Source organism: Acartia tonsa, chromosome 4, assembly GCF_053477335.1.
Source record: "Acartia tonsa isolate MP-2025a chromosome 4, ASM5347733v1, whole genome shotgun sequence".
NCBI lineage: Eukaryota > Metazoa > Arthropoda > Copepoda > Calanoida > Acartiidae > Acartia > Acartia tonsa.
Window position 1 is genome coordinate 34,194,855 of NC_137263.1, and position 24,157 is coordinate 34,219,011.

At 31.6% G+C, this 24,157-nt stretch overlaps 3 protein-coding genes across 4 annotated transcripts in view; 1 reads left to right on the forward strand and 2 right to left on the reverse strand.

Annotated features, from left to right (window-relative positions):
* LOC145316908 (uncharacterized) overlaps positions 1-1,378 on the reverse strand; it is a 42,048-nt gene extending 40,670 nt beyond the window's left edge. Inside the window, exon 1 of the mRNA XM_080157724.1 lies at positions 1,114-1,378. Within this exon, the coding sequence (XP_080013850.1) occupies positions 1,114-1,137 (24 nt within the window). The 5' untranslated portion in view covers positions 1,138-1,378. The remainder of the gene's footprint in view (positions 1-1,113) is intronic.
* Positions 1,379-5,525: 4,147 nt separating this feature from the next.
* LOC145316910 (disorganized muscle protein 1-like) lies at positions 5,526-17,783 on the reverse strand. 2 transcript variants are annotated; one of them, XM_080157726.1, is made up of 9 exons: positions 17,450-17,783; positions 15,961-16,057; positions 14,237-14,349; positions 11,344-11,590; positions 10,866-10,943; positions 9,726-9,850; positions 9,243-9,327; positions 8,786-8,896; positions 5,526-5,925 (listed from the first exon to the last, which is right to left on the reverse strand). In XM_080157726.1, the coding sequence occupies exons 1-9, from the start codon at positions 17,521-17,523 to the stop codon at positions 5,839-5,841; spliced, it is 1,017 nt and encodes a 338-aa protein (XP_080013852.1). In that variant the 5' UTR covers positions 17,524-17,783; the 3' UTR covers positions 5,526-5,838. The 2 variants fall into 2 exon arrangements, with proteins under 2 accessions (XP_080013852.1, XP_080013853.1); XM_080157727.1 differs by having other exon boundaries at positions 5,526-7,847.
* Positions 17,784-21,976: 4,193 nt separating this feature from the next.
* On the forward strand, positions 21,977-24,133 carry LOC145315433 (uncharacterized). The gene is made up of 3 exons (XM_080155414.1): positions 21,977-22,117; positions 23,270-23,395; positions 23,928-24,133. The coding sequence occupies exons 1-3, from the start codon at positions 22,012-22,014 to the stop codon at positions 24,131-24,133; spliced, it is 438 nt and encodes a 145-aa protein (XP_080011540.1). The 5' UTR covers positions 21,977-22,011.
* Positions 24,134-24,157: the final 24 nt, after the last annotated feature.

A 24,157-nucleotide genomic window follows, 5' to 3' on the forward strand; every position in this document is an offset into this window, starting at 1 on the left:
TCGATATATATGCTGTTGGTTCCATTTAAGTTTCCTTTAATCTTGTTTCTTTGACTTTAAATTTCCTCTATTTTTCTCCTTTAATTGCCATACTTTTTTTTTTCAAACAGGCTGACCAACCAACAGACAAACTTATAAAACTTTTGTATTAACTTTACTTTTAAAAAAATTAAGTATGAAGAGTTTCCCTGAACAGAGAGAGAAGATTTCATATGTGTTAAAAAATTGTGAATAATTTTTCATGGCCACAAAGCACAATCATCAGGGATTTAAAGGGATAAGACAATGGCCGACAAATTGATGTACAAAGATGGTGCAAAACATTACCCATTCTGTAGATTACAATTGGTGGTTGAAATGTTTGGACACTCAACTTAATGGACCAACCAATCAAAATTCAATAAAAGTCCCATAAGTTGTGAAGCTAACAAGTAAAAAAACGTTTTTATAAAACTTTGGGGACTAGTGTAATAAACAGCCCAATGTCCCCTCCCTCCCTGACAATCACAATGGTTTGTTAACAGCGAAGTGGAGCTTTTTTAGGTCCAGGGAAGGTTTACAACTTTTTGAGGGTAGTTAACCTCCATTCTCCTAATACGAATCGCCCTTTGAAAAAATACCTCAAATTATCAATTAAATTTTTAAACTAAAATTTATTTAGAGGGAGGTTCGACTTACCCCACTTTAAATGCCTCTAGGGGGTAGACGCAATTAAAACAAAAAGTTACAGTATTTAGGTAGTCATTTTTAACGAACAGACTGACTTATGGGCGAAAATAAGTTATAGAGTAACTACGCTTCTAAAATTTTAAAAATATTTGTTAATCCACTTTAATTATACTTATTATAATAAGCAAACAATACTACTGTATGTGCTTAAAACTTAATTTAATAGTATATAACTAGTTCCTTTACCCCTAGCCTCTAGGGGAGAACGGGGGATTTTAGGAAAATAGCCTAAAGCCATCCCATGCAAAAACTGGAAAGTACAACTCAACAACTTCCGAGATTTTTAGGACTCAGACAAAAAAGACCTTACTACTTAAGGATTTAAAGCAATAAATTTAGATATTCTTAAAATATGGACAAGCAAATGAAGCCAAAATTACTCACCACAAAAACAAGAAAGTACTTCATTTTGCTTCACTTGCAAGCTACTTTTCTATGATAACTGTTTGTTCTTGTTATATTGCAATTTTCCTCACTTCAAAATTTATAATTTTCACCTTTTAATATCCATAGCTTTACAGCTTTTAAATCTCACAATTTTAATCCTAAGCCTGATCTATGTTTAGATGTGTTAATATAATACGTGTTCTCGTGACCTTGACCCTATGTATGAGTTGGCTCAAGCCACGGCACTGGTTTATAAGTTACTGAAGTATATTCAAGTTCTTCTATCTTCACTAAAGTATAATAGTCTTGTCTGTATCTATTCTCTCTGGTTACGGACGCGACGACGCGGTGTTTGCCCAGTACGCTGACGCATCTACGGAATATGTGCGTACATTTGCGTATTGTTATATTTACATAGGGTTGGGTTAAGACATAAGAGTGTTACGCAAATAATACGGCAAATTACATATACTAATAATTTTCTACAGCTGTAAGTAATTTTAGAATCATGAATATCTTTTTAAAGTAGTGTACGTCTGTCTGCAATAAAATATCTCGAAAATGGCTGAAGCTTTTGATCATGGTATCATTGAACATTTACTTGTTTTGCTATTAAAACTAGTAGCTAAAGTAGGTGTATCTATTTGTGTCGAAAAAATGTCGTAAGATGTTTGATTGACTAGAAAACATTATAGAGATGCTTACTATTGGTTCAGGGCAATTTGGAAGGGGAAGGAGGGGGCTGGGAGGCTCGAACAAAATTCACCTCCCCCCCTCACTCAGAAAAAAATAAAAATATATGCTTTAAAAATCTAATTCTACTTCTTGTAACGAAGACATTAAAAGCAAGATACGAAACCGCTGATTTTTTTAGATATAATCAGTGACGCATAGTACGGAATGCGTACCATGAAATAGTTTTTATTATGGGTTAAACATTCATGCATACAACTATTTTAATAACAATGCTGTTGCATTACAAATTGGTCAGTGCTTTAAAAGCTTTTATTAGTGTTTGAGTAACTTTTGACACATACTTTATTTCTTTGCTTGTTATAAAGTATAGTAAGGTTTTTATTGGTTGTCCGTTAAGATCTTGTCCACTTGACCTCTTTGGGTTCTTTTAGGTCCAGGTATAGTTTCAGGCCTATTTTTATATTTAAGTTTTGGGATTATTTGGTCTATTTTTTAACAATAGTATCTAAAGCTCGTATAAAATACTAAATAATGTTAAGAATAAAATCAATACCGTCCCTTAACCAAACGTAACTCATCATTATAAAATTTTCAGATAATGGTTATGCAATCAAATCATTAGTTTTTTTCTTTCAAATGTATTATTGATATATGATTATGTCTTACTTATGTTTGATCCTAGACAGACTTAATGGCAAACTTTAAGCCTTTCATAAAAATGAAAACAGCTAAAAAGTATGAACAGAGATTGGTAAGTAGCTATGAATGATGTGAAAGATTTTCGATATGATACAGCAGTAAGCTAGGGACCCCGGAAAAACAATAACGAATTTAATATGTTTGATAACCGCCTCTAAATTCATATTTCCCTCTTAACATAGCTATCCTTCTGTCAAAAAAAGGACTAACATTTAGAATTTTAATATTGATTAGAATCACTTTGAAATTCTCAATTCGCTTGTCCCTTGTAGAGTATAGTAGCTTTTGAAATCCAATTTATTGACGCCCTTTTTCATACCCTCTTTTTGTTAGCCATAGAGTTCTCTATAAATGGAAAAAAGGGCATTTAAATAGTTTTTTAAAACATATATTCTTATTTGGTTTCTATGATTTTATTTTGAATTTTTTATATTGGGAGGAGGAAGAATAGTTATTTGTTAAACTGAAAGTAGTTTAAGATCTATGAAACAGCTCAACTATGGTTTGTTTGTTTTTAGTCATGTACAAACATTTATTATGCTTTATTTAGGGCTTTATGCTCTTTCTGGAGATTACGAGAGAGGTTGTTAAACTACCCTCCACAAAAATGATGATATCATGAAAATGCTATAAACATAAGGATTGAGGTAATTTGGAAGAACTTCTCTATCCTTATATCCCTGTTGACACAACTACTAGTTTGTTCCCGGACATGTAACTATACCAATACAGATTCCCAAAGACAAATACAAGTGCTCTGTAACATTGATATATCAAGATTTCACATGACGAAAATATACTGTGCCAAACTAATTTTTATTAACTGTAAAAGCTGTAGCAAAGTTAGGTCAAGTTGAGTCACAACTTGCCCAAATTGAGAGCGTAGCGTCTCTATAACTCTACCGATACCAAAGTAAATATATATAGTTTTAAAGTTCTATTTGAATGATGCAGCGATGGGATGGGGGATATGTGTATTGTGTATATAGGACCCTAACGATTTTATCAATCTACAACCATTTTTCCCTTAAAGCGTCAAAAGACATAATATGACAAAAATTTTGATTTGTATTTTGTTGCTGACTGAAACCAGTGAACCAAGTAAATTATACATATACTGGATTCTAATTGGTATAGCAAATCTCAGAAAATTTCAGCCATCTTGAATTGTGTCTGAGAAAATATCAAATCCCCCATAGCGTTAAGGATTGAGGGATTGAAGCACAAACAGACAAAGTAAATTATAGAGGAGCTTCGCCCCAAAATATATATTTTTGTCTATTTAATCTTAAATCAAATGCTTTATAAATGTAAACTTTGGATATTCACATTCATCGTTTTTTTTGTGGACTTGTTCTGTAAAGTACAGGGGGCAGTGGCAACTAGGTAATACAGAACACGGAAGCAAATTTAATATTATTTATAACATTCATATGGCCAATATATTTATGGATTAGACTGGCACTAAATATACATATTCACTAGCATGGCTCAAAATATTCAAAAAAAAGTAAATGATACTTCCAAAATGCGAATTTAAAGCAATTTATAATTGTAAGCTCAATCAAGAAAGTCAATCATTTTAGTAATAATTTCAATGCTGAATATCATTAAAATGTGATATCCTCTGTTTAATTATAAAATAGTTAATTTCTATAATTTTGAATTGTAGTAAATGGAAAGGTGAAACGGAGCCAAACCAAACATACTACGCTGCTACACTTATCCCCTGCCGATAAATCTACCCAGTCATATCAAATCCCAGCCTACGTGATTTCTGATAAGCGTAGAGGTTGTCCAGCCAACGACACCCCAGGTTAACCAACCTGGCAAAGGGGGAGGTGCCGCCTAACACCCCATCCATCCCCTATCTGCCGGCGAATTAGACCAGTCTCCACCCTTCATCCTCCCTTGTCACCAAACCTACCCCTCAGCCTGTAGATCTCCAGCACCTTGGGGCTCCGCCCCTAATTGTATCTGTAAAATATGTACGTGTATCTTGTGTATAATCTTAAGTATGAAAAAAAAAATCTTTGAACTGATACATTCTTAGTTCTCCTTCTAGGCGCGATCCTTCTATTTTTAAAACCTCAGCAAACACCCACCGCTCTATTTAAAACGAACGTCAGCACAGGGCCGCCGCCCCGTGCTACAGAATAAATAATAAATGATGTTTTTTATGACATAGTTTGAAAAAAAATGCTTTAACAAAAATGAATTCCTTATTCAAAAAAGGTAACAAGACAACTTTTTCTTCATTTGAAAAGCCTTGAAGATATTTCTTTTTCCGCTTTGAATTGAAGAGTGTGCTTTTTTCGTCCCCACATGCTTGCTTCAGTAACAAAAATGCCTTCAAATGTAATTTAGGATGTTAAGACTGTTTGAATACCTTCTCTAAAGATGGAATTTTGGCAATCCTCCTCTGTTTGTTAATGAATTTAAACAATTATACTCTTTAAATAGCCATGATAAAACATCCTCGTATATAAAATAGTAAGGTTTTTTTGTTTAAAACTAAAGATCTTGGATATATTTTACAGGGAAGCTTCATACGCGTCTGATGGGAAGGGAGGGGGGGCTATTTTCCTGAATACTACCTCAGGATAGTACTTTTAATTAAAATACTTAAAAGCTAAGGAGAGCTTAGTCTCCATTTTAAAAATTCATGTTTAAATTCCTAGTCAGTAATACTAACAAAATAATAAATTGTGCGCACTGACTGAGTAGTTGGACAAGATGCCTAAAAAAATTTGCATTGTGACGTCATAAAAATGAGAGATTATACATCTCTTTTTAGGGGTTTTCTATCCCACTTTTATGAAGTCACATGGCTGAATTTGAGACACTTTGTAAAGCTACACTGACTGACTGTTATTGCCTATGGAGTTGCTTAGAAATGCTATCTTACCTTATCTGTGAGGCAACGTAAAACATTTAACAGGTGATCTAAGCCAGCAAAGGTGAACGACATTTCTTAACTGTAGAAAAGATCTACTTGAAAAGTTAAAATAAAATAAAAGATTAAAAATTTATTTATAACAAAGAAAACTAAATTTTTATGATAATACATCAAAATAGTTAAATATAAGCACATTAAATTAGTTAAGTTAAAAAAGTTAATACAATCATTTTATTTATCATGCAAATTACATATTTATTTAAAATAAATATTAATTTAACAAATCCCTAAAAGTAAAAAGCTTAATATGTAAATTTTTATCAAAACTTTATCAAACTCTGAAATGAAATATTGGATACATCAATTTTTAAACAGTTTTTTAAAAATGAACAATATATATAGTTTAAAATGTGTCCGCCAGATGGTTTCTATCCTAGTTGGAAAGTTGTAAAGTCAGTGCCCCACTTGTTCTTTATGCTGCATTTATATTCTCCAGCATCACTCTTCACTGGTCGCTGAAATATTAGGAATCAAACATGCAGCTACAATACAATTTAATTGTATAGGTCAGTCTGTCAGTAAGGCACAAGCACAAACATTTAAAGCATTCCACTAGACATTTGAAAAAATTACAAAGGCTTGGAAATGTTTAGCTGAAGGGAGGAAGATATGTATTACCACAAATCTAAACTTTTTGCTTCTATTTTTCTGTACGAATAAGTAATAATAAAATATTTGAAAAGTAATGTTATTTTGCTTGATGAAAAGTAGGTGGTGAAACAGTTTAAAATTAGATGATTTTTCCATCCTTGATTAAGGCACACCAAAGGCGAGGTAAATAGTTGGAAGGAAATGTTATATATAGTTTCAGTTCAGTTAAAAACAATTTAGATTTCATTTATCAAAAGTTATTTTTTACATCTATGGTCGTCTGGAAGGGTAGTTTCCACAACCCCCTTAAGATTAGGAAGGCCTGCATTCTTTTCTTCATACCCTCAAGGTTTACACCACCCACAAGCAAAAACCCTGTGCACGCAACTGCTTACATCTAAAGATGCCTCAGAGATTGAAATTTTGTGCATATTTAAATTAAATTTCATTTTTATAATCAAATTTAATAATTTGTTACTAACTCTTTTAAAAGTTGGTGCTGTTACTATATTGACATAAGAATTAATATTCTTAATGCCATTGTTGAAATAGAGCTAGCATAGTAGAATGATTTTTTTACTTGAATAACTTTATAATAATAATAATAATACCAGGTAAAATGATTAATCTTAATGAAATCTATAGCTTATTTTTGTAGATATAATAATTTATTAACTGTAGCAAACCAATTGTAAAATAATTTATCTTCAAAGATGTATAAAATGCCGTAGAAAAGATCTAAGAATACTCTAATATGAATCCATTAATTTAAAGTGAAAAATATATTGGGCTAGCGGTTTATAGTTCTGACATTTATACAAAGTAACCATTAATACAAATGAATTTCTAACCCTGCAAGCATAGACGTATACACCTCTTTTTACCCACTCAATATCTTAAAAAATACATTAGATTTCCCCCTCTAAAACAAAATCTTGGACGTCATTGTCTGAAGGAATCAAATTCCTAAACATTTTCTTTTGGGACTTTGTTATTATAGTCCCAACAAGAGACAAGGGACCAGGATTCTGACAAACAATTCTAAACGTAGAACCTTTCTTACTACATATTTCATTTCTCTACTTCATACCCACTTCCCGTTGATAGCATTCCAAAAACAGTTTTACCTCAAGTTTAACCAAACAAAATATTCAATTTAGATTTGAATTATATTTCTGAATTAGGGTTTCTGATTCTAATCACTAAAGAATCCTAAAGTATGGGGGTAATAGGTCAATTAAATCTTAATAAATTTATTTTAATGTAACTGGCAGCTTTATCTAAACACCCACTGAAATAATTGATAGACGAATGGATGTTATCCATAAAATAGATATATTGTACAGTTTAAAGATAACTTTAAAGGAATCATTTCTATAATTTTGGATTTTTAAGTTTCTTTGTGTGTTTATTATTTCATTTAATAAATGTTAGTAAAAAAATATTATATTTGCTACATTTATCTTTTGTTATTTAATTGTTAGTAATGTTATTGAAGCGGTTTTGATTATAAATTTTAACCCAATAAGCCTAAATCACCGAACATACTAATATGGGTAAAAAATCCCTTAAACTGAAATCAAATATTAAAAGGCGTTTATTTTTTTAATTATCTAGAAAAAAATTAAAGTTTTTAAAATTCAAACAATGATAACAGCATTTTTGTTAGATGATTTAGGCTGTGACAACAAGAACATATTTATCCAAGGTTGAAAGTTGTGAAATCATTTCCCCATTTATTCTTGACAGAACACTTGTAGTCGCCAGAATCAGATTTGTTTGGCTTCTAAACACAGAGAACCAATATTGTCATAAAGTTGGTTTATTGAGTATCTTTTTTACAACAAGGAGGTAGAGAGGGGAAAATGGAATTTAACTTACACTGGTCGGTACCCAAAGTTTTATAACTACGTTATCTTTTTTTGTTGGCTAAAAAACTTTGGGTACCTTTAATGAAATTTCATTGGTTTTTTTTTATATAATCAATCTAAAATAATTTCTTCAGACGTCTTGTATCTGAACAACTAGATGTTATGCACGAGGTTGCGTGATGTTAAAAAAGGTAGAATTGTTTTCAATTGTGTTGATTAAAATACCAATGTCATTAAATTGGTTTATAATCTAAATTCGTGTATGTTAATTTTTAAATATATTTTAGATTATCTATGAATTTTGTTCTCTTAATTGTTTCACAGTCTTATCAGGGAAAAGTCACTAGTCCTCGTCCATTTTTAAATCAAATTACCCCTTCAATGTAGCTGTAAAATCAATGTATGTGAATATTTTTCTCATTCGAAAGCTAAAATACTTAACAAGTTAACATTTCCGTTGAAACTAGAAATGTCCAAACTTTTCAACAAATGATTTGATCTTGAAAAAGGCAAAAATTTCATCATCATGGCGGACATTAATCAATTTATCGTTTATTGCCGACTGATCAATTGAAACCTGTGCATAAATATTAGTTATTTATCGCATCGTATTATAAACAGCTTTCCGCGGATATTAAAATGTAAGATTATATGATTAAAACCAGTTTTGTAAGCCTCAAGTGACCGAAGGCCCAGGGTAACAAAACTGTCATTAGTTTTGTTTTAATTTTAATATTCGTGGCAAAATTGTCAGTGATGCGATGCTATACATGATTTTTTGGTATGACTGAGAACCGGTTCTAATCCAGCGGATATTATTCGGTTTCGAAGCCATACTGGGAAAAAAATTTACCAGGATAGTGAGGGTGGCATTCCACTTGTTGAGTTCTCCGTGTCTAGGCTCTAATCTGTCTATCTTTCTTTCACTCATCTTCACAAAGTCTCCGTTGCAGAGCCATGAGATCTTAAGTAACAAAAATCAATATTCTAGGGGTAAGGATAAATGCACAGGAAAGACCTACGAAACCCTTACTCCAAGACTAGAAATTTTTTTTAGAATTTTTGCTCAATATAAGTAGTTTTCGAGATCAAAAAATAATATAGAGCAAGTCCTATTGTTAATTAATAGGTGAGCTCTCCATACTTTCTTTAAATTGTACGAAGATCTTAAACCTACATGGGTTTTCTTGCTCTAACTCAACCTACACATTGACAAACCCCCCAAAAAGTATCTCCAATTCATATTCCGTTGACATTGAAAAACTAAGAACTTTTTTCAATTTAAAAACTTCACTTATTATAAATTTTACCTTAGGTTTGGGGTTTGCGACAATGTGAGCTTCAAGGACCAAGGTTTCTGGGTTTGGCTGTAATAGGACAGGTTGTTCATATACTCTGAAAGAAACAACATTAAATGTGGTTAGTATGTAAAGTATAAAACAATACATACATATGTCATAATTTTACGTAAATTGTCTATTCAACAAGAATAAATATAAGAAAAGGGAGAAATGGACTTGGACGGAATTAGTATTTGGGTCTCTTAACACTATCTTTACAAATGTAAAGAGGGCCTAAAACAACCATATAACATTTTAAATAAATATTCTGTGATCCATATAACAAAATTATCAATTCTGCCCCTTTTAACAGTTATTTTATGCATTGTATCAATGTATATCTTAACCTGCCTCAATTTTATTTAAGGGGTATGTCAAAGTTTATAAAGATATGTAGAGAATTTGTTATTTTTTACTTTCAGGGAAGCTTCCCTACTAAAAACTCTTCACTACCTTGCTGGAACATTTTCTTGAGATTCATCATCCCCGCCAAAATTAAGAGCCAATGTACAGTCCTTCTCTCCAACAGAATTGACTGCGTGAACAATATAGTTTCCACCATCGGCGCCAGATGGCTCCTAATCAATTATTAGTTACAGATTTTCATTTTTGAAATGGGTAAGGATAATTTTTTAGGGACTGAAATGGTATATAAATTAATGTACAACCTCAATGATAATAAACAAAATTACCCCTTCTATATATTACAATTAGTGGTTGGGTATTATACTCTTAAGATTTTTTTTTAATTTTTAAAATTTTGGTATCCCCTGCCCCCCCCCCCCCCGAAAAAAACTGTTACTATGGCCGCGGATAACGCCAGTGGTTTAAACGTTTGGACACTCAACTTAATGAACCAACAAATCAACGTTCAATATTGTCCCCAAAATTGTTAAGCCGACGTATTATCATATAACTTTGGGGACTAGTGTAATAAACAGCAGAATGTCCCCTCCCTCCCTGATAATTTTTAGTGATCTATAAGTCAAGATCAGAAATAAAATGATTACTAAACTTTACTTTAAATTTAGGTGCAGATGTTAATGACATGCAGATAGAAAAAATGACTACTACTTAAATATTTAGAATAACAATTTAAAGTGTAGTTCCCTTATCTTTGACCAAGGACATAATTGTTCTTGTTTTCAAATTTCAGCAAATGAAAAATACTAAAATATTATCAGGATAAATTATGTTTGTCAGTCAACATTGGGTCAGCGAAACAAAAACTAGTCGAATGGCCGCTAACAAAAGCGCTGTGATTAATGAAATAAAAAAATTGTAAATATAAAGATTGAGCTACTGACGACAATGTTTATTCTAAGAAGCAAAGCTTTTCTATTTTTTATTATACCGTTATTTTTAATTTTAACTGCAAAAATAATTGAAAATTGTTCATTGATAAGTTGCGCCAAGTTAATTCCCCTATCATTAAATTATAATATCACATAGTATCAGAAAGTTTTTTTACGATTTTATCATAAAAAAAACGAGAGCTTACATAGAATTAAATGTGTAAATATTCCGCTAAAAGTTTAATTGGTATCTAAAGATATCTTCATATCTATTTTCTATCCATCCATTTATACTTACATTGATAGTTAATCTGACAAAATGAATATTTGGATTTGTTGGTTGGATAGCTCTATACAAGGAATACTTCTCACAATCCTAAACAAACCAAACTTTACAATATAATTAGGGAGTCATAGAAAATAATCTTAATAATAATGAGGCAGATTGTATGTCCGCCATCTGTTAGCTATTTCATTTCATAATATTTTGTGCAACTGTAATTCTCGAACACAGTAATAGTGTCTGACTGATTATGACGTAACAAAAAAAATTAGCCAATGAGAGGCCGTTATTGACCAATGGTAAAATTTATAGTGGCCTCTCATTGGCTAATTTTTTTTGTTACGTCATAATCAGTCAGACACTATTACTGTGTTCGTAATTCTCATTATGAAGTTAATTTAAATCAATAAAGGAAAAGGAGATATTAGAGGCTAATTAAAGTAAACTGAACTCGAATTATTTAGATATTCACAGCACTTTCAATTCCCCCTACCTGAATGATTTTATCTCCCAGCCTCCAGGTGATTTCAGGTCTGGGCAAAGCCTCGATCTCTGCCTCCAAGTGAAGTTTCTTGCCCTCCTGTCTGGAGCTTGGCTTCCTGAAGAAGGTCGGCTCGATGGCGCCCGCCGTGGTGGGAGCATTCTCGTCCTTCATGGACAGCCTCACATGGTTGGCCTTCTCTCCGTACTTGTTCTTCACGACGACCTTGTAGTTGCCAGCGTCCTCTTGGGACAGGTGCCTGGAATCAACACAAAATTAATACTTATTTACTCGTCTCGCAGTCAATTTGCTGCAGACAAGTAAGATCAAAATTAATTGCACCAAAAATACTTTAAATTTCAGGTTTCATCAGTTATCATGAGGGATAAGACAATAGACGATGAATTGATTTGCACATCCAACCATGATAATCAAAATCAACCCTCTTGTACATTAAGATAATTAGTTTGACTCTCAAATATTTTGTAAAATCACCCAAAAGAGCGTGTTTTTAACATTTTGGGAATCATTATAGTTTACAGTCCATTGTCCTCACCCTTTCTGGGTTTCATACAAAATAACTTTACATCAATTTTCTGTGATAATAAACTATGTATTATTATAAAGTTTTTTTTTATAGGTAAATTCACATTAAAGTAGGAGGAACACCTTTCGAGTGATAAAACTAATATGATAGGTTATGTGATTTTTTAAATATTTTATACTTCTTCTGCACTGCCGATAAAAAATAAGATTGTCTTAGTTTAAGTAAATGCATCAAATCCAGACTTTAAGACTTTGAATATAAAAAAACATTTTTTAAGCCGTAAAATTGCTTACTCAAGTAAAAGTGCATTTCTAAAATTAGGAATTATTCTTTTTTAAACATTTTTAAGCTTGTACAAAGTACAATATTTCAAGAAAATTACAGTGATATTTTTTGTAAAATAATTTTCTGTTAGATTCTATTTACTAATTCTGTAGTCTACACGAAGATATTAGTTCTATTTAATTCTAATTCTATATTTGATTAAAATTTAAAGATTTGCATATTTTGATCATATGTTCTTTTTTTCTTTTTCTTTTTTTTTTTGGGGGGGGGGGCATAGCAACTGCAGCTGACGCCAGGGTCACCTTAAATCATGTGAAATGATGCCAAAAACTATTTTTTTTTAATTTCTAGTACTAGCAACTACCGGCTAGAACCGTTTGAAAACGTTTGGAGATGAAAAGAGTATAATGTATATAGATATAGGTTTCTTGACGGATTTGCTCTGAAAATAACCAAAAATGGCTAAACGGCTGAGCCGCCAGCCGTTAGCCGTTACTTTTCCAACTTTTTGTTCAATTTAGGGAAAATAGACCTATCAAGGATTACTCTTGCCAAGTTTCTTAACGAAATTCGGTTTCTAAGTACCATTTAATCATTGATTACGAGTTGGTTGCATTAACCCCCCCCCCCCCCCCCTATATAAGGAATTTCCCGTGATTTATTTTCATGTCATTTTATCGTGTACAGCGGCCTTGTACATTGTACAAAAACAATGTAATAGAAATTATTTTGAAATTTTTCCAACAGTAAAAATTTACAAGATTTTACACATTTTTACATTCCAGCAATTTCTACAGTCGTTTTATTAGCAATGTGAAAATTATTTGGGGTTTGCAAACCTCCCATAACCCATATGGAAATTTTAGAGGGTGCTATTGTCTCATTTAACCCCCTAAGATATGAATATACTACACCCCTTTAATATTAATATAAGAAGGTTTTAATTAGTCTTGTTCAGCTTCCTCTAAGTAATCTTGTACACGCACCTCATTTTAAATCTGCCTATAACATGTTCACTAAGAATGTAACATATCTACAAGTAACAGGACATTTTTTATAATAAGATTTAAGCAAAATAGTTTTATTTTAATTATGATATCCCTCCCGGATAAAGATTGGAAAAAAGTAGGAAAAAATATTTCTTTTAAAATTGAATACATTCAATACTTATTCTTGCGAGCAGCTGAAAGTTATGTTTTCAGTTTTGACCTTTAACGTGAAATTTTCGAATAATATATCTAAATTTTGAAACAAACTTCATGGATTTCTTTGCCAAAGAAAATCTTAGACTTAGACATCGAAACATTAATAAAATTTAACATTTACATGTTTTGTTAACAGATGTCAAAAAATGTACTATGTAAGTTATTTAATGTATCTAAGAATAAAATTATGGTGCTAAATTTCTATAGTATAAGGTAGTAAGTTTTATTTTCTAAAGCTAGAGCTCTTGGAAACTTTTGATCCGAATTTGATGCACTTTTCAGGGAAGCTTTAATGATGTCTTGGAGAAGTTTTTAAGCTTGTTATTTCCTACCTTCCCCGGCCTCCCCTCGAAGTTACTAGCTAAAAATAAAACATTTAGGAATGGATATTGTGAACAGAAAACATTCAAGTTTAAATTTTAAATACATTGCCTGGAAATATCAATGACATTACAGTTACTTAATATGAGAACAGCTCAGTAAAAAGTTCTTTTCTAAGCATAACGGATGCGCCCCTAGCATCTAGGGGCTCGGTATTATTAGGCGTAGATAGTGAGCAGAACTTTATTCCAAGACTTGAATTTTCAACAACAAAAAATGCATAAAACCATCCCGGGACAAATTCTCTAAAATGAAGAATTCACTCGGTTCAGTATTTATTGAAATCTTAAGCTCTAGACAAAAAAAGCTATTACTTTATTTCATAGGATGGCATTAAACTGAGTAGGTAGTCGAAATTGAACTTAGATTTAATTTTACTAGGCCCAGGAAATTTTTCCTTCTGACTTAGCCACCAAGTTGGATAGTTGAGCCCTAGCGAGGTTAGGATTGCGCAGGCACTGGATTGATACAATGAAGAAAAGTGTACCTGATGGCCAGAGCACAGTATGTCCAGTCTCCCCGCCTCTCCAGGAATGGTTGATACTTCTCATCAAAATTCAGGGCGCCCAGCAGAGCTGTTTCATCCTTGTACCAGGTGGCCTGAAATTGATCAAATGAAAGGTATGATTTGGAAAACTTAGTAACTCTATAAGTTAACAGAAAGTCTGCACGTCCATTTAGAACATGCTGATTTTTAACTTTTTGAATTAATTGAATATATAGATTTTATTGATCTTACTTTTGGAATAATGATTACTAGGACAACAAGGTCCAATATTATAAGCAAAGCAATTCTATAATTAAATCCTAAAAATGAAAGTATGTCCTTATACAGTATCTTGTAATAACGCAATTTTGCAACAAATTTATGTACAGTTTTGTTTAGAATTACATTTTAATGCTCTGCTTATTAAGCATTGACATTCTAGAAGAGTTATTGTTCGTTTGTCCTTCCTTCTTATTTTAGAACTTAGATGTTTATTTCTCGATGAAGATGTTAAAATTCCAAAATTTCTATGTATAGATTAACTACATTACTATAAAAGACAATAACATAAGGAGAGCAGTTAACCCAAATAATTAGATTGCTGTGATTGGAATTATCGTTATTTTTATTAGACAAGTGAAAAAAATCTGATCCCATTTATAATATATTTAAAACAATTTACTGGCTCCTACCCTAGTCAAGCCTAACACTTATGTGAAATATATGTATATGGCTGAATTTTGTAAAGATTCCCTATACCAATAGGCATCTAGTATGTAACTTACTTTGTCCTTCGGTCTGTTAGTCATACAACAAAATATAAATATGAAAATGCATGAGAAAGGTTTTGTGAATTTTTCTCCAAAAGTCCTATGCTTGATATTAACAAATCTCTTGGTCCTTATTCCTAACTATGATTTTTTGTGCTTCGCTATTTATAGATATTATCATCCTGGCTTTTCTCCTTAAAAGAGATAATATTACATCAGAATGACTCTGAAATTGCTCTAACAGTATTTTTAAAGGATACAACTAATAAGTCAGTTAGGGTTATAGAAAACAAAATAAAATTCAAGGTTGCCCTTTACAGAAAAGTTATTAGAAAATAAATAAGTTAGCAACCTTAAAGTTAAGAAAACAAATAATAAAAAAATGTAGATCTGTTTTTACAAATAAAAACAGTGGCATGCATAGAGTTTCGCCACCCTCCTAAGTTTTTTTCCGCGAGGTGAACACACCCCCCTTCTGCATGCTTCTGTTTATAAAGATTCTATGTGTTAAAGTTTATAATTCTATAAGTACATAGATGAGATATCTATAGAAGTAATCTAGGTATTATTTTACCTTATGTTCTGATCCATAGATAAGATAACCCTAGAAATACTCCAAGTTTCAGTTTAGATTATTTTCAGGTTTATAGAAAGATATCTGTAGCGGTTCTCCATGCATTAATAACCTAGTATTTAGGTTCATAGATAACTATAGAACTACTCTAGGTATTAGTTTACCTTATGTTCAGGTTCATAGATGAGATAAATATAGTAGTACTCAAGATATTAATTTACCTTATGTTCAGGTTCATAGATAAAATAACTATAGAAGTAATCCAAGTATTAATTTACCTTATACTCAAGTTTATAGATAACTATAGAAATGCTTCAGGTATCAGTTGAATTATGTTCATAGATAAGATAACTATAGAGGTACTCCAGGTATTAGTTTACCTTATGTTCAGGTTCATAGATAAGATATGATTCAAGAAGAACACCGTCTGTTTCTTGTCTCATACGAAGTTCCTCTGTAAATTCTGGTGGTCCGGGTCTAAAATACATATTATCATTAAAATTAAAAAAAAAAACATTAGTATTTTGTAGCAAATGCACCCTAATATTCGATATATTTTTACTTGGATGTTGCACCAGATTTTCATGTACACTAAGTACTCGCAGCTGGTTAAATAGCGTATAATAGACACAGTAATGATTAATTAATGATAATTTTATATAAACTTTTGCATTAAACCTAAGAAAGTCTAGGTAAAAATGTAATGTTCTTTCCCTTTAAATGTCAAAGCCTTTCAAAAAATAAACCTGCACTGCGTTTTTGTCTGTTTTTCTAGACTTCACAAATCTTATGTCACAAAAAAATCTATAGGTTTTTAAACAGAAAAATTCTATAACTTTTATTAACTCCATTCACAAAATCATTAATTTTTGTTTTTACCTTGACGAAAGATACATTACCATTTGTATAACTTTCGATTAAATGACGTATCTTAAAGAGGGTGTTTAAATACCTAAATTTTGTACTAGGTTTTAAATGATAGAGCTATTAATTGTTTAATAAGACACGTGACTAAGTGACGTCACATGTAATATATAGACTAGTGGATGCCTACCTAGCATCTAGGGAAGGGGGTTTTATAGTTAAAACTTTATAAATCATCTTTTAGCCTTTATCATCAGGCATCCATTAAATAGAGAACTTAATAGGTTCAGCTGTCACCTTCAGATCTTATTGTATAGGAGCTTTACTCAAAAATTGGAAGTGTACGTCCATTTAAAACTTGAGCATAATTTAAAGTACAAAAAATTGAAATTATTCAAGATTATCTGTTAGTATTTACATGCAAATTTTCACGAGATTTTGAATTTAACAGAAAAAATCAGAGCTTAACCAAAGGATAATAGAGAAGCTTTGTTCCAAATTTAGAAAGTTTTTAAAAAGATTTTTAACATTAGATTTTAAGTTTTCTTGACATTATGATTTTGTATTCCATGCGTGACAAGATGTATATCAAATTTCTTTCAGACAAATTTAAAAGTATTTCATTAAAAATGATATCATAATACAAAAAAAATATCAAAAAAGTTAGGAATCCCTAATACTAAAGTATATCTGTTGAGTAAGATCTCGAAACCCATAGGCATAGACCAATTGGGGGGAAGTGCTTTTATTGAAAAAATTTATAGAAAAGTTATATTTTAGAGAAAAGTTGAGTATTTATATTGTTGTCTTGCTTAAAGATATCCAAATTTATTCAAATAGAATTCAAATGCAAAAAATTGTTATTCCAATATTCTGGATGTGATGCTCAATATAAAGATAGTTACACGGATAGACACTTAGACAGATTAAAAAGTTATACAGACAAAGTGACCTACATGTAATAATAAAAGAGTATATTCAATACAAAGAATAATATGCACTTACAGTTTCTTTATAGTCTTGTCATCCAGCCCTTTGTCCACGATAGGCGTTTTCTGTGTCGTATTCATCGTCGTCATTTTTTTCTCAGGTATAATCCTCTCGGAGTCACTGACTTTTACAAACTACAACTCTGAGTCTGACTCTAATGTCCTTGGAGGAATTCTCAAGTTTATAGGCGATCGTATATGTTAGAAAGTATGTGTGTGTGTGATTGTGTGTGTAGGAGACTCCTAAATCAGGAGCATCGACTCTCTCTCTCTCTCTCTCTCTCGTCTCTCGGAGGTGGGATAAACTGTTTACACACACACCTCCGATATCCTACCTAACCTTTATACAAGATGGGTCTAGAAGTTCTAGATAGCGTAGATTCTCTATAGCTCAAGTTTTTCATGTCGTCTGTTAGATTTATCTTAAAGACGACGCTGTTCTACATTTAGGGACGGTCCATCCATCTTTCTGTGCGTCAGCAGAGGAAAACTCATACTGTTAATTTGTTTTGTTAATATTATCCCATCGATTTGAAACGTGGCAAGGTTATGATTCCTGTAACACTAAAGTAAACTTCATATAGCGAGCAACTCTATCTTTGGAATCTAGGCCTATTAGAAATGTTCAATAAATTTGAAACTTGTTTTCTTCTATAATATCTAGGAAATACACTAGAATCTTTGCTAGTTTAGCTATCCAATTTGTGTCTTTATTGTTATTAGTTCTTTTCATGTGCAAGACTGCCCTTGTTTTGCTTCTGAATGAGGAGGGGAACGCGTAAAAAAAGAGGATAAAGGATAAAGATTTGTGTTTATATTTTCAAATGCTTTCTTCGAATTACGAACAACGAACGATGAATCATTTTGCTATTTGTAGAGTTTTTAGTAACATTTAATTACAAATTATCTAATTTTATTTAAGTTTTTTCTAATTGCTTCGCCTCAAGCCTCAAAAGGTTTCATTTAAAGAAAGGAGCTGGGAGTCTGTCATTCTATAATTTTGGTCGTTCCGTCCTTACGTCCGTAACAGATAGCTCTTTTAGTTAATTTCGACATTTTAGAATTGTCCTGTCTATTTCAAACTTTGCATGATGATTCCTGTTAAAGTTAGGTAAGATTTAGGAAGCGTAAGAAATCATTACAAGAACGTCCTAAAAATATATGCAAGTCCTCAATCAGTTTCCTGTTTTAAGCAGTTTTGTAAAAAGTTTACTTACAATTTATATACCGATTCAGAGCTTCGCTTTTATGGATGTTGTCATCCTTGTTTAAAAGAAAATATGTTTATAAAGATGTAGTCTGTAAGTTTTTTTGATAGGTTAATTGCGAATATCAAAAATAATTGGAGGGGGTATGGTCGGTGGTCAAGAAATAGGTTTGAGTGAAAGCCCCACACTGTATAAGCCTAACTCCTAAAGACTAGAGACAAAGCCACTAAAAATATAATAGAGAAACTATATTTAAAATCTAATGACTTGCTGTTTTTTTTAAACAATCATTATAATCTATAATTGTTTTAATCTTGAAATTTTAATTGCGGAAATGACAGCTCTAATTTGATTAGAAGAAAAATCATCAAACACTCAAAAACGCGCCCGAAGGTTTTCCTAAAAGTTTCTAGTCGAATAAGTCCCCCCCCCCCCTTTACATATAAATCAATTAAGAATACCGTTAAAGGGAGGGGGGCGCAGGTTGTCTTTTGTTTTTCTTTATTACTTTAGGTAAGATTAGGTTAGGTCATATTGGGTACATGGTAGCTTTGCAGGGTTAGGGGTCTAAGCAGGGGGAAGTTCTAGCAAAAAAAAAAACATTTTCCCTTATTTTCTAATTATTAATAAATTTAAGTTGCTTGGGGGGGGATTCCTTGTTATCTAGGTTCTATGAGGGAAAGAACCCGCGCGTAGATGAACAAACTAACATATAAGACCACGTTCGTTCAGGTTCAATAAGTTATCATTCAAAATAATTTCACGGTGTTTCTACGAAATTAATTATTTAGTTCTAAGGAATTAGCAAACAATTTAAGTTGTCATTTGGCCAAATCCCATAAAATTCCTTGCTAGCGTATGAGTAAAGGTTTCTTATTTAGCCTAGAAAATTCTAAATTATTTGGCCTTTAATGATAATCAAATATTAGTACGTACAAATGTTATTTCACTTATTTCATACCTTTTTGAATAATATTTTTTCCAAAATGATATCTAAGATCTTAGAATAATTATTTAGCTTTTTCTTTAGATTTTTAAATTTATTGAATTTTAATTGAAATAAGAACAGTAGGATGCAGGGAGTAAGGGAGGGGACAATGGGCAATTAATTCAATTTAAGAGTTATCGCTGAGACTATGAAATCCAGAACAATCCGGAAAATATGAAGGAAATTGTAAAGGGAGAGGCAGAAAACTAAAAAATAAGAAAAGAGTTCCAAGAAAAAAAAACATTCATTTGAAAATTAGATTACAAGCACATCAGACTGACATAATCATTCTGTAATTAATAACTATAAAAATCTCCCTGGAACCCATTCAACCCATCGCTCCATAACCCAAAATTTAATTGGGTTCTTAGAATGGTTATTAAACAAATATCACAATAAAGTTTTTATCTATGAAATGATATTTTCTGGAGAGAAAAAAAATGTTAAAACCAGCTTCATCATAACAAATTAAGTTTATTGATACTTGTCTGCTAGATATTCAAAACTAACACACGAGTTGCGGCATTTGTTGCGCTAGTACCCAAAGTCATTCAGAAACTGCTAAATTCTTGTACATTCCCTTTAAGCCAGTACCCAAAGTCTGAGACTCGAAAAAATTGAATATTCGATCCATTGTCCCCTCCCTTACTCCCTGAGTAGGATGCTCTTTAATATGAATTACCTTAGAAATAAGATTTAGATACAAGCTGATTTTTGTAGAATAGATGCTTGCAGTAATCTTAAGGGATAAGACAATGGACGATAAATTGATACACGCCACCAGTAAAATTATTGGTGAAAAGTTTGGACACTGCTGGTTTGAACAGGTCATTTTTGATTTAATAAATTAACCAAAGGTTTTAAGCTAACAATTGAGAGGAAGTTTTTATAGAACTTTGAGGTTCAGTATGATTTACATTTTATTACTCCTCCCTCCCTAATTATCAAATTTTAAAAGTAGACAATGTGTATATTATCTAGCTGATATAAAGATGGCTATATACATTGTAGAGACACCAATTTCACACCTTTGCAGAAAAAGCTTTACTCAGTATTGGCTAAGATAACCACTCACCAAAGAACAAAATGTGTAAAAAAAAAAATAATGGCGATGTTCAACGAATAATTCATATTAATAAAAAAAAGAATAAAAAATCTATTTAATTATCGCAAAATAACATTTTATTGACAATATTTATCTAAAAAACATATTATAGGTTTAATATATATATATTATAGGCATAATTACGGCTGAATAATGTTATAACATTTTGCCTACTAGACCTGGGAATCACTCCTTCAAAAACAAAGCCAATTGGAAAATTCTATCATGGAAAATTTATGTCACATAAAAACAAAAAGTTTAAAACGGACATTAGAGTTACTACGCTTTAAAATTATACCTCAGATATTATTGATATTTAGAGATGAACACCATTGTCAACTTTTCTTTACGGACTAAAGAAAGGTTGTAACATAATTATAAGAAGTAGCTAGATTGACGGTTGTCATATTGTTATGATCTGCTAACCCGATAATATGATTGACCAAAGTCAGGGCCGCTGTCACGAAGGAATTAGTTTAAAGAAATCCAATCAACTTCAAATTGAACCACTTTCAACATCACATAACGTTTGAGTGATCGTGCCGAATTAAAATAATTTGAAATAAAGTATGGTGGAGGGATAATTTTGTAAATGCTATTTACATGAAGATTTTTGTTGAGTTTTTCAAATATATTTACTAAAATGTTTAAAACAAACTTATTATTAAAACAAATATTGTTTAAACTTTAGGAAGCTGTGATTTACCGGCTATTTGCCCCTGTACTTTAAAACTTTCTTGCCTTTTCGGTCTAATGAGTTGTCTGCTGCTACCCCTTCATACTCTTTCATATTTTACACCTATTCTATTTCTATTATGAAATACATGCTGCCATTTTATAAATTCTACATTTCAACATTAGAAAATGATTGTTCAGCTACAATTTAATACTTTCCTTATTTTCTAAAAGGCTGGGCTAATAACCATGAGGGGTTCAAACCAAAATTGTCTAAAACAATGATTTTAAAAAGCTTGATCTTGATTCCTTAACATGACGAGGTCAAAATACAATGCAAACAAAAAAAAGGTCCATGAGTGATTACATTTTTCATTGGTCATTTTAATTTAAACATAAGGAGGGTGAACATGTAAAAAATTATTATATTTATACATTAATTTGATAAAGTGAACAAAAATTATTAATAATAAGTTTGATATATAAGACAAAATTAAAAATTGAAATCTTTATAAATGTATAATGTAATCATTTTGTAAAGAAATATTAAGACTATTAAACAATAAAGGCAAATTAGCTTAGATGAAATATTGAAAGTAAAAATGAAATTAAAAATCAAAATTTTGTTTGTGATAATTTTTAAACTATTATTAATAGCAAGAGAAATATTAAGTCAAGAAATTCAAATTTTACAAGATTCAAATTCAGGTAGCATTCATTTACTTTAAGAACAATTACTTTACTTTGATAAAAGATTTCTTTCATCAGGGCTCGGCAGCCGTGATAAGCCACAAATAAAAACTCGCTTGTGAGCATTAAAAAAATCTGAAAAGATGGATTGTCTGTTTAGGAACAGGTTTAACTGAGGCTTTCGAGCAGGGGCGTCCAAGCTTTTTATTTTGGGGGGGGTAACATTTTTTTAAGGGGGGGGTAATTCGGTTTTGGGGGGGGTAAAATGGTGCGCGAAGCGCGCCGCAAATTTTTTTTACCCCCCCCCCCTAAATTTTTACCCCGGGGGTAAAATTTGCTTGAGGGGGGTAATTACCCCCCCTGAAATCTGTTGGCAGGGGTAAAATTTGTTTACCGCCCCCAAAATTTACCCCCGGGGTAAAATATTTGGGGGGGGTAATTTAAATTTTATCAAAAATTTAGTATTAAAAATGCGCGCGAAGCGCGCAAAAATTTTTTTTGTTAGAGATTTTCTAACTACGGCACCCCCAAATTCGTTTGGGGGGGGTAATCGCCCCATTACCCCCCCCCCCTTGGACGCCTATGCTTTCGAGCCTTTTGGATTTCATAGTTAGTTCAGAGGATGTAATAATGAAGAAAATATTTTTTTCTTTCCTGTATAATTTGTATAACTTTATATTTAACGTTTATGTAACCATACGAACTTCACTAATTTATTTAGGAGATTTAATTGAAATTGTGTATTGAGTCTTATTCTAGAAAGTAAACTATCGTGTCAGAAGTTTAAAAGGATATTGCTTTTTAAATTTGATGATAATTTTTTCCTAATGAATATATAAGACAAAAAAATCGTTAACGAATGTAACAACTTGTCGAATATTACAAACCTTTTCTATATTTTGTGCGGTAGTGTTCTTGTGTATAGTTTCCGAGCACGACAGCCGTGCATCAGCCGCCTTTAAGCATGAAGGAAATCAATATTTTCCATTCATTTTCAAAAATCAGCTCGAAGTCTAAAACTTACCAAACAAGGCAATAACTCTTTTCAAAGAATCCAAACGGGATAGTTTCTTTGTATTCAGATTTTCTTAAAATTCATAAATACAGTTTGATTATCTGTTTATTTTTAAGTATCTTTACTTATTAATGAACTCACACTTGCTTTTATAGGTCTTGATCTGTTACTAGAGGAAGCTCCCAACAACTCAATTGTGTTTAAAGTTACTAATGATATCACAAACCTACAAGTTGAGGAATCTACAAATTATGAACTATTTCCATTAGATCAAGAATTAGGTAATTTTTTTTTGTTTTGAAAGGGAAACTATTGTAAAATTTAACATTGTTGGTCTGTTTTTGCTCCTCCTGTCATTTCAATCTCTAAAACTTCCTGGTGTAATCCTACGAACAGGCCATAGCCCTCCACCTATTCCTCATTTCTATAAAAAAAATCTTAGTAACGAAGATACTCCTTATTTAACTTTGTCTGTCAGTCCGTAAACCTATGAGGCAAATTTTATTTTTTTAGCAGTTATTTAGGATAGGTTGATGACTTTTTTGTCCAGAATCCTCTTTTCAAAGAAAAACCAGTATACAACTTACTTTGTATGTTGATCCGTCGGTAATTCAACAAAAGATATAAGTATCTTTTTATGAATGTTTCGTGATTTTCTATCATTCTATTTTTTTTATTCTTTTCTTATGTAGTTTTTCCTTTTCTCAATCTCTATAGTCAATTTTGTGCGTTTGTAAATTCATGATTTTTATTCTTCGCTACTTATGGATGTTGTCATCCTTGTTCTTCTAGATACCTATTTTTTGTGTTGAGGTACACTACGAAGGGAGGAGGATTATTCTGACTATATTGGAGATGATAATGAAGCTCTGCCTCTCTACTATGATACTGATGATGGTAATATTGATTATACAAACAATGATGATAGTCATGATGGTGGCAACAGTCTCGAGACTCTTCCACAACCAATGGGACTCTTTGGATATAAAGGAATAATCTTTGATTTAAGAATCACATAATAATAGGAAATTATTACCCAAATT

Excerpts from the sequence above, each read along its gene's own strand:
- LOC145315433 (XM_080155414.1), top strand. The coding sequence starts at position 22,012 with ATGAAATTAAAAATCAAAATTTTGTTTGTGATAATTTTTAAACTATTA. Across the intron at positions 22,118-23,269 it reads TTTACAAGATTCAAATTCAG|GTCTTGATCTGTTACTAGAG; the intron begins GTAGCATTCATT and ends TTGCTTTTATAG. Across the intron at positions 23,396-23,927 it reads TCCATTAGATCAAGAATTAG|GTACACTACGAAGGGAGGAG; the intron begins GTAATTTTTTTT and ends TTTTGTGTTGAG.
- LOC145316910 (XM_080157726.1), bottom strand. The coding sequence starts at position 17,523 with ATGACGACGATGAATACGACACAGAAAACGCCTATCGTGGACAAAGGG. Across the intron at positions 14,350-15,960 it reads TCTATGAACCTGAACATAAG|GCCACCTGGTACAAGGATGA; the intron begins GTAAACTAATAC and ends GATCAATTTCAG. Across the intron at positions 8,897-9,242 it reads TCGCAAACCCCAAACCTAAG|ATCTCATGGCTCTGCAACGG; the intron begins GTAAAATTTATA and ends TTGTTACTTAAG.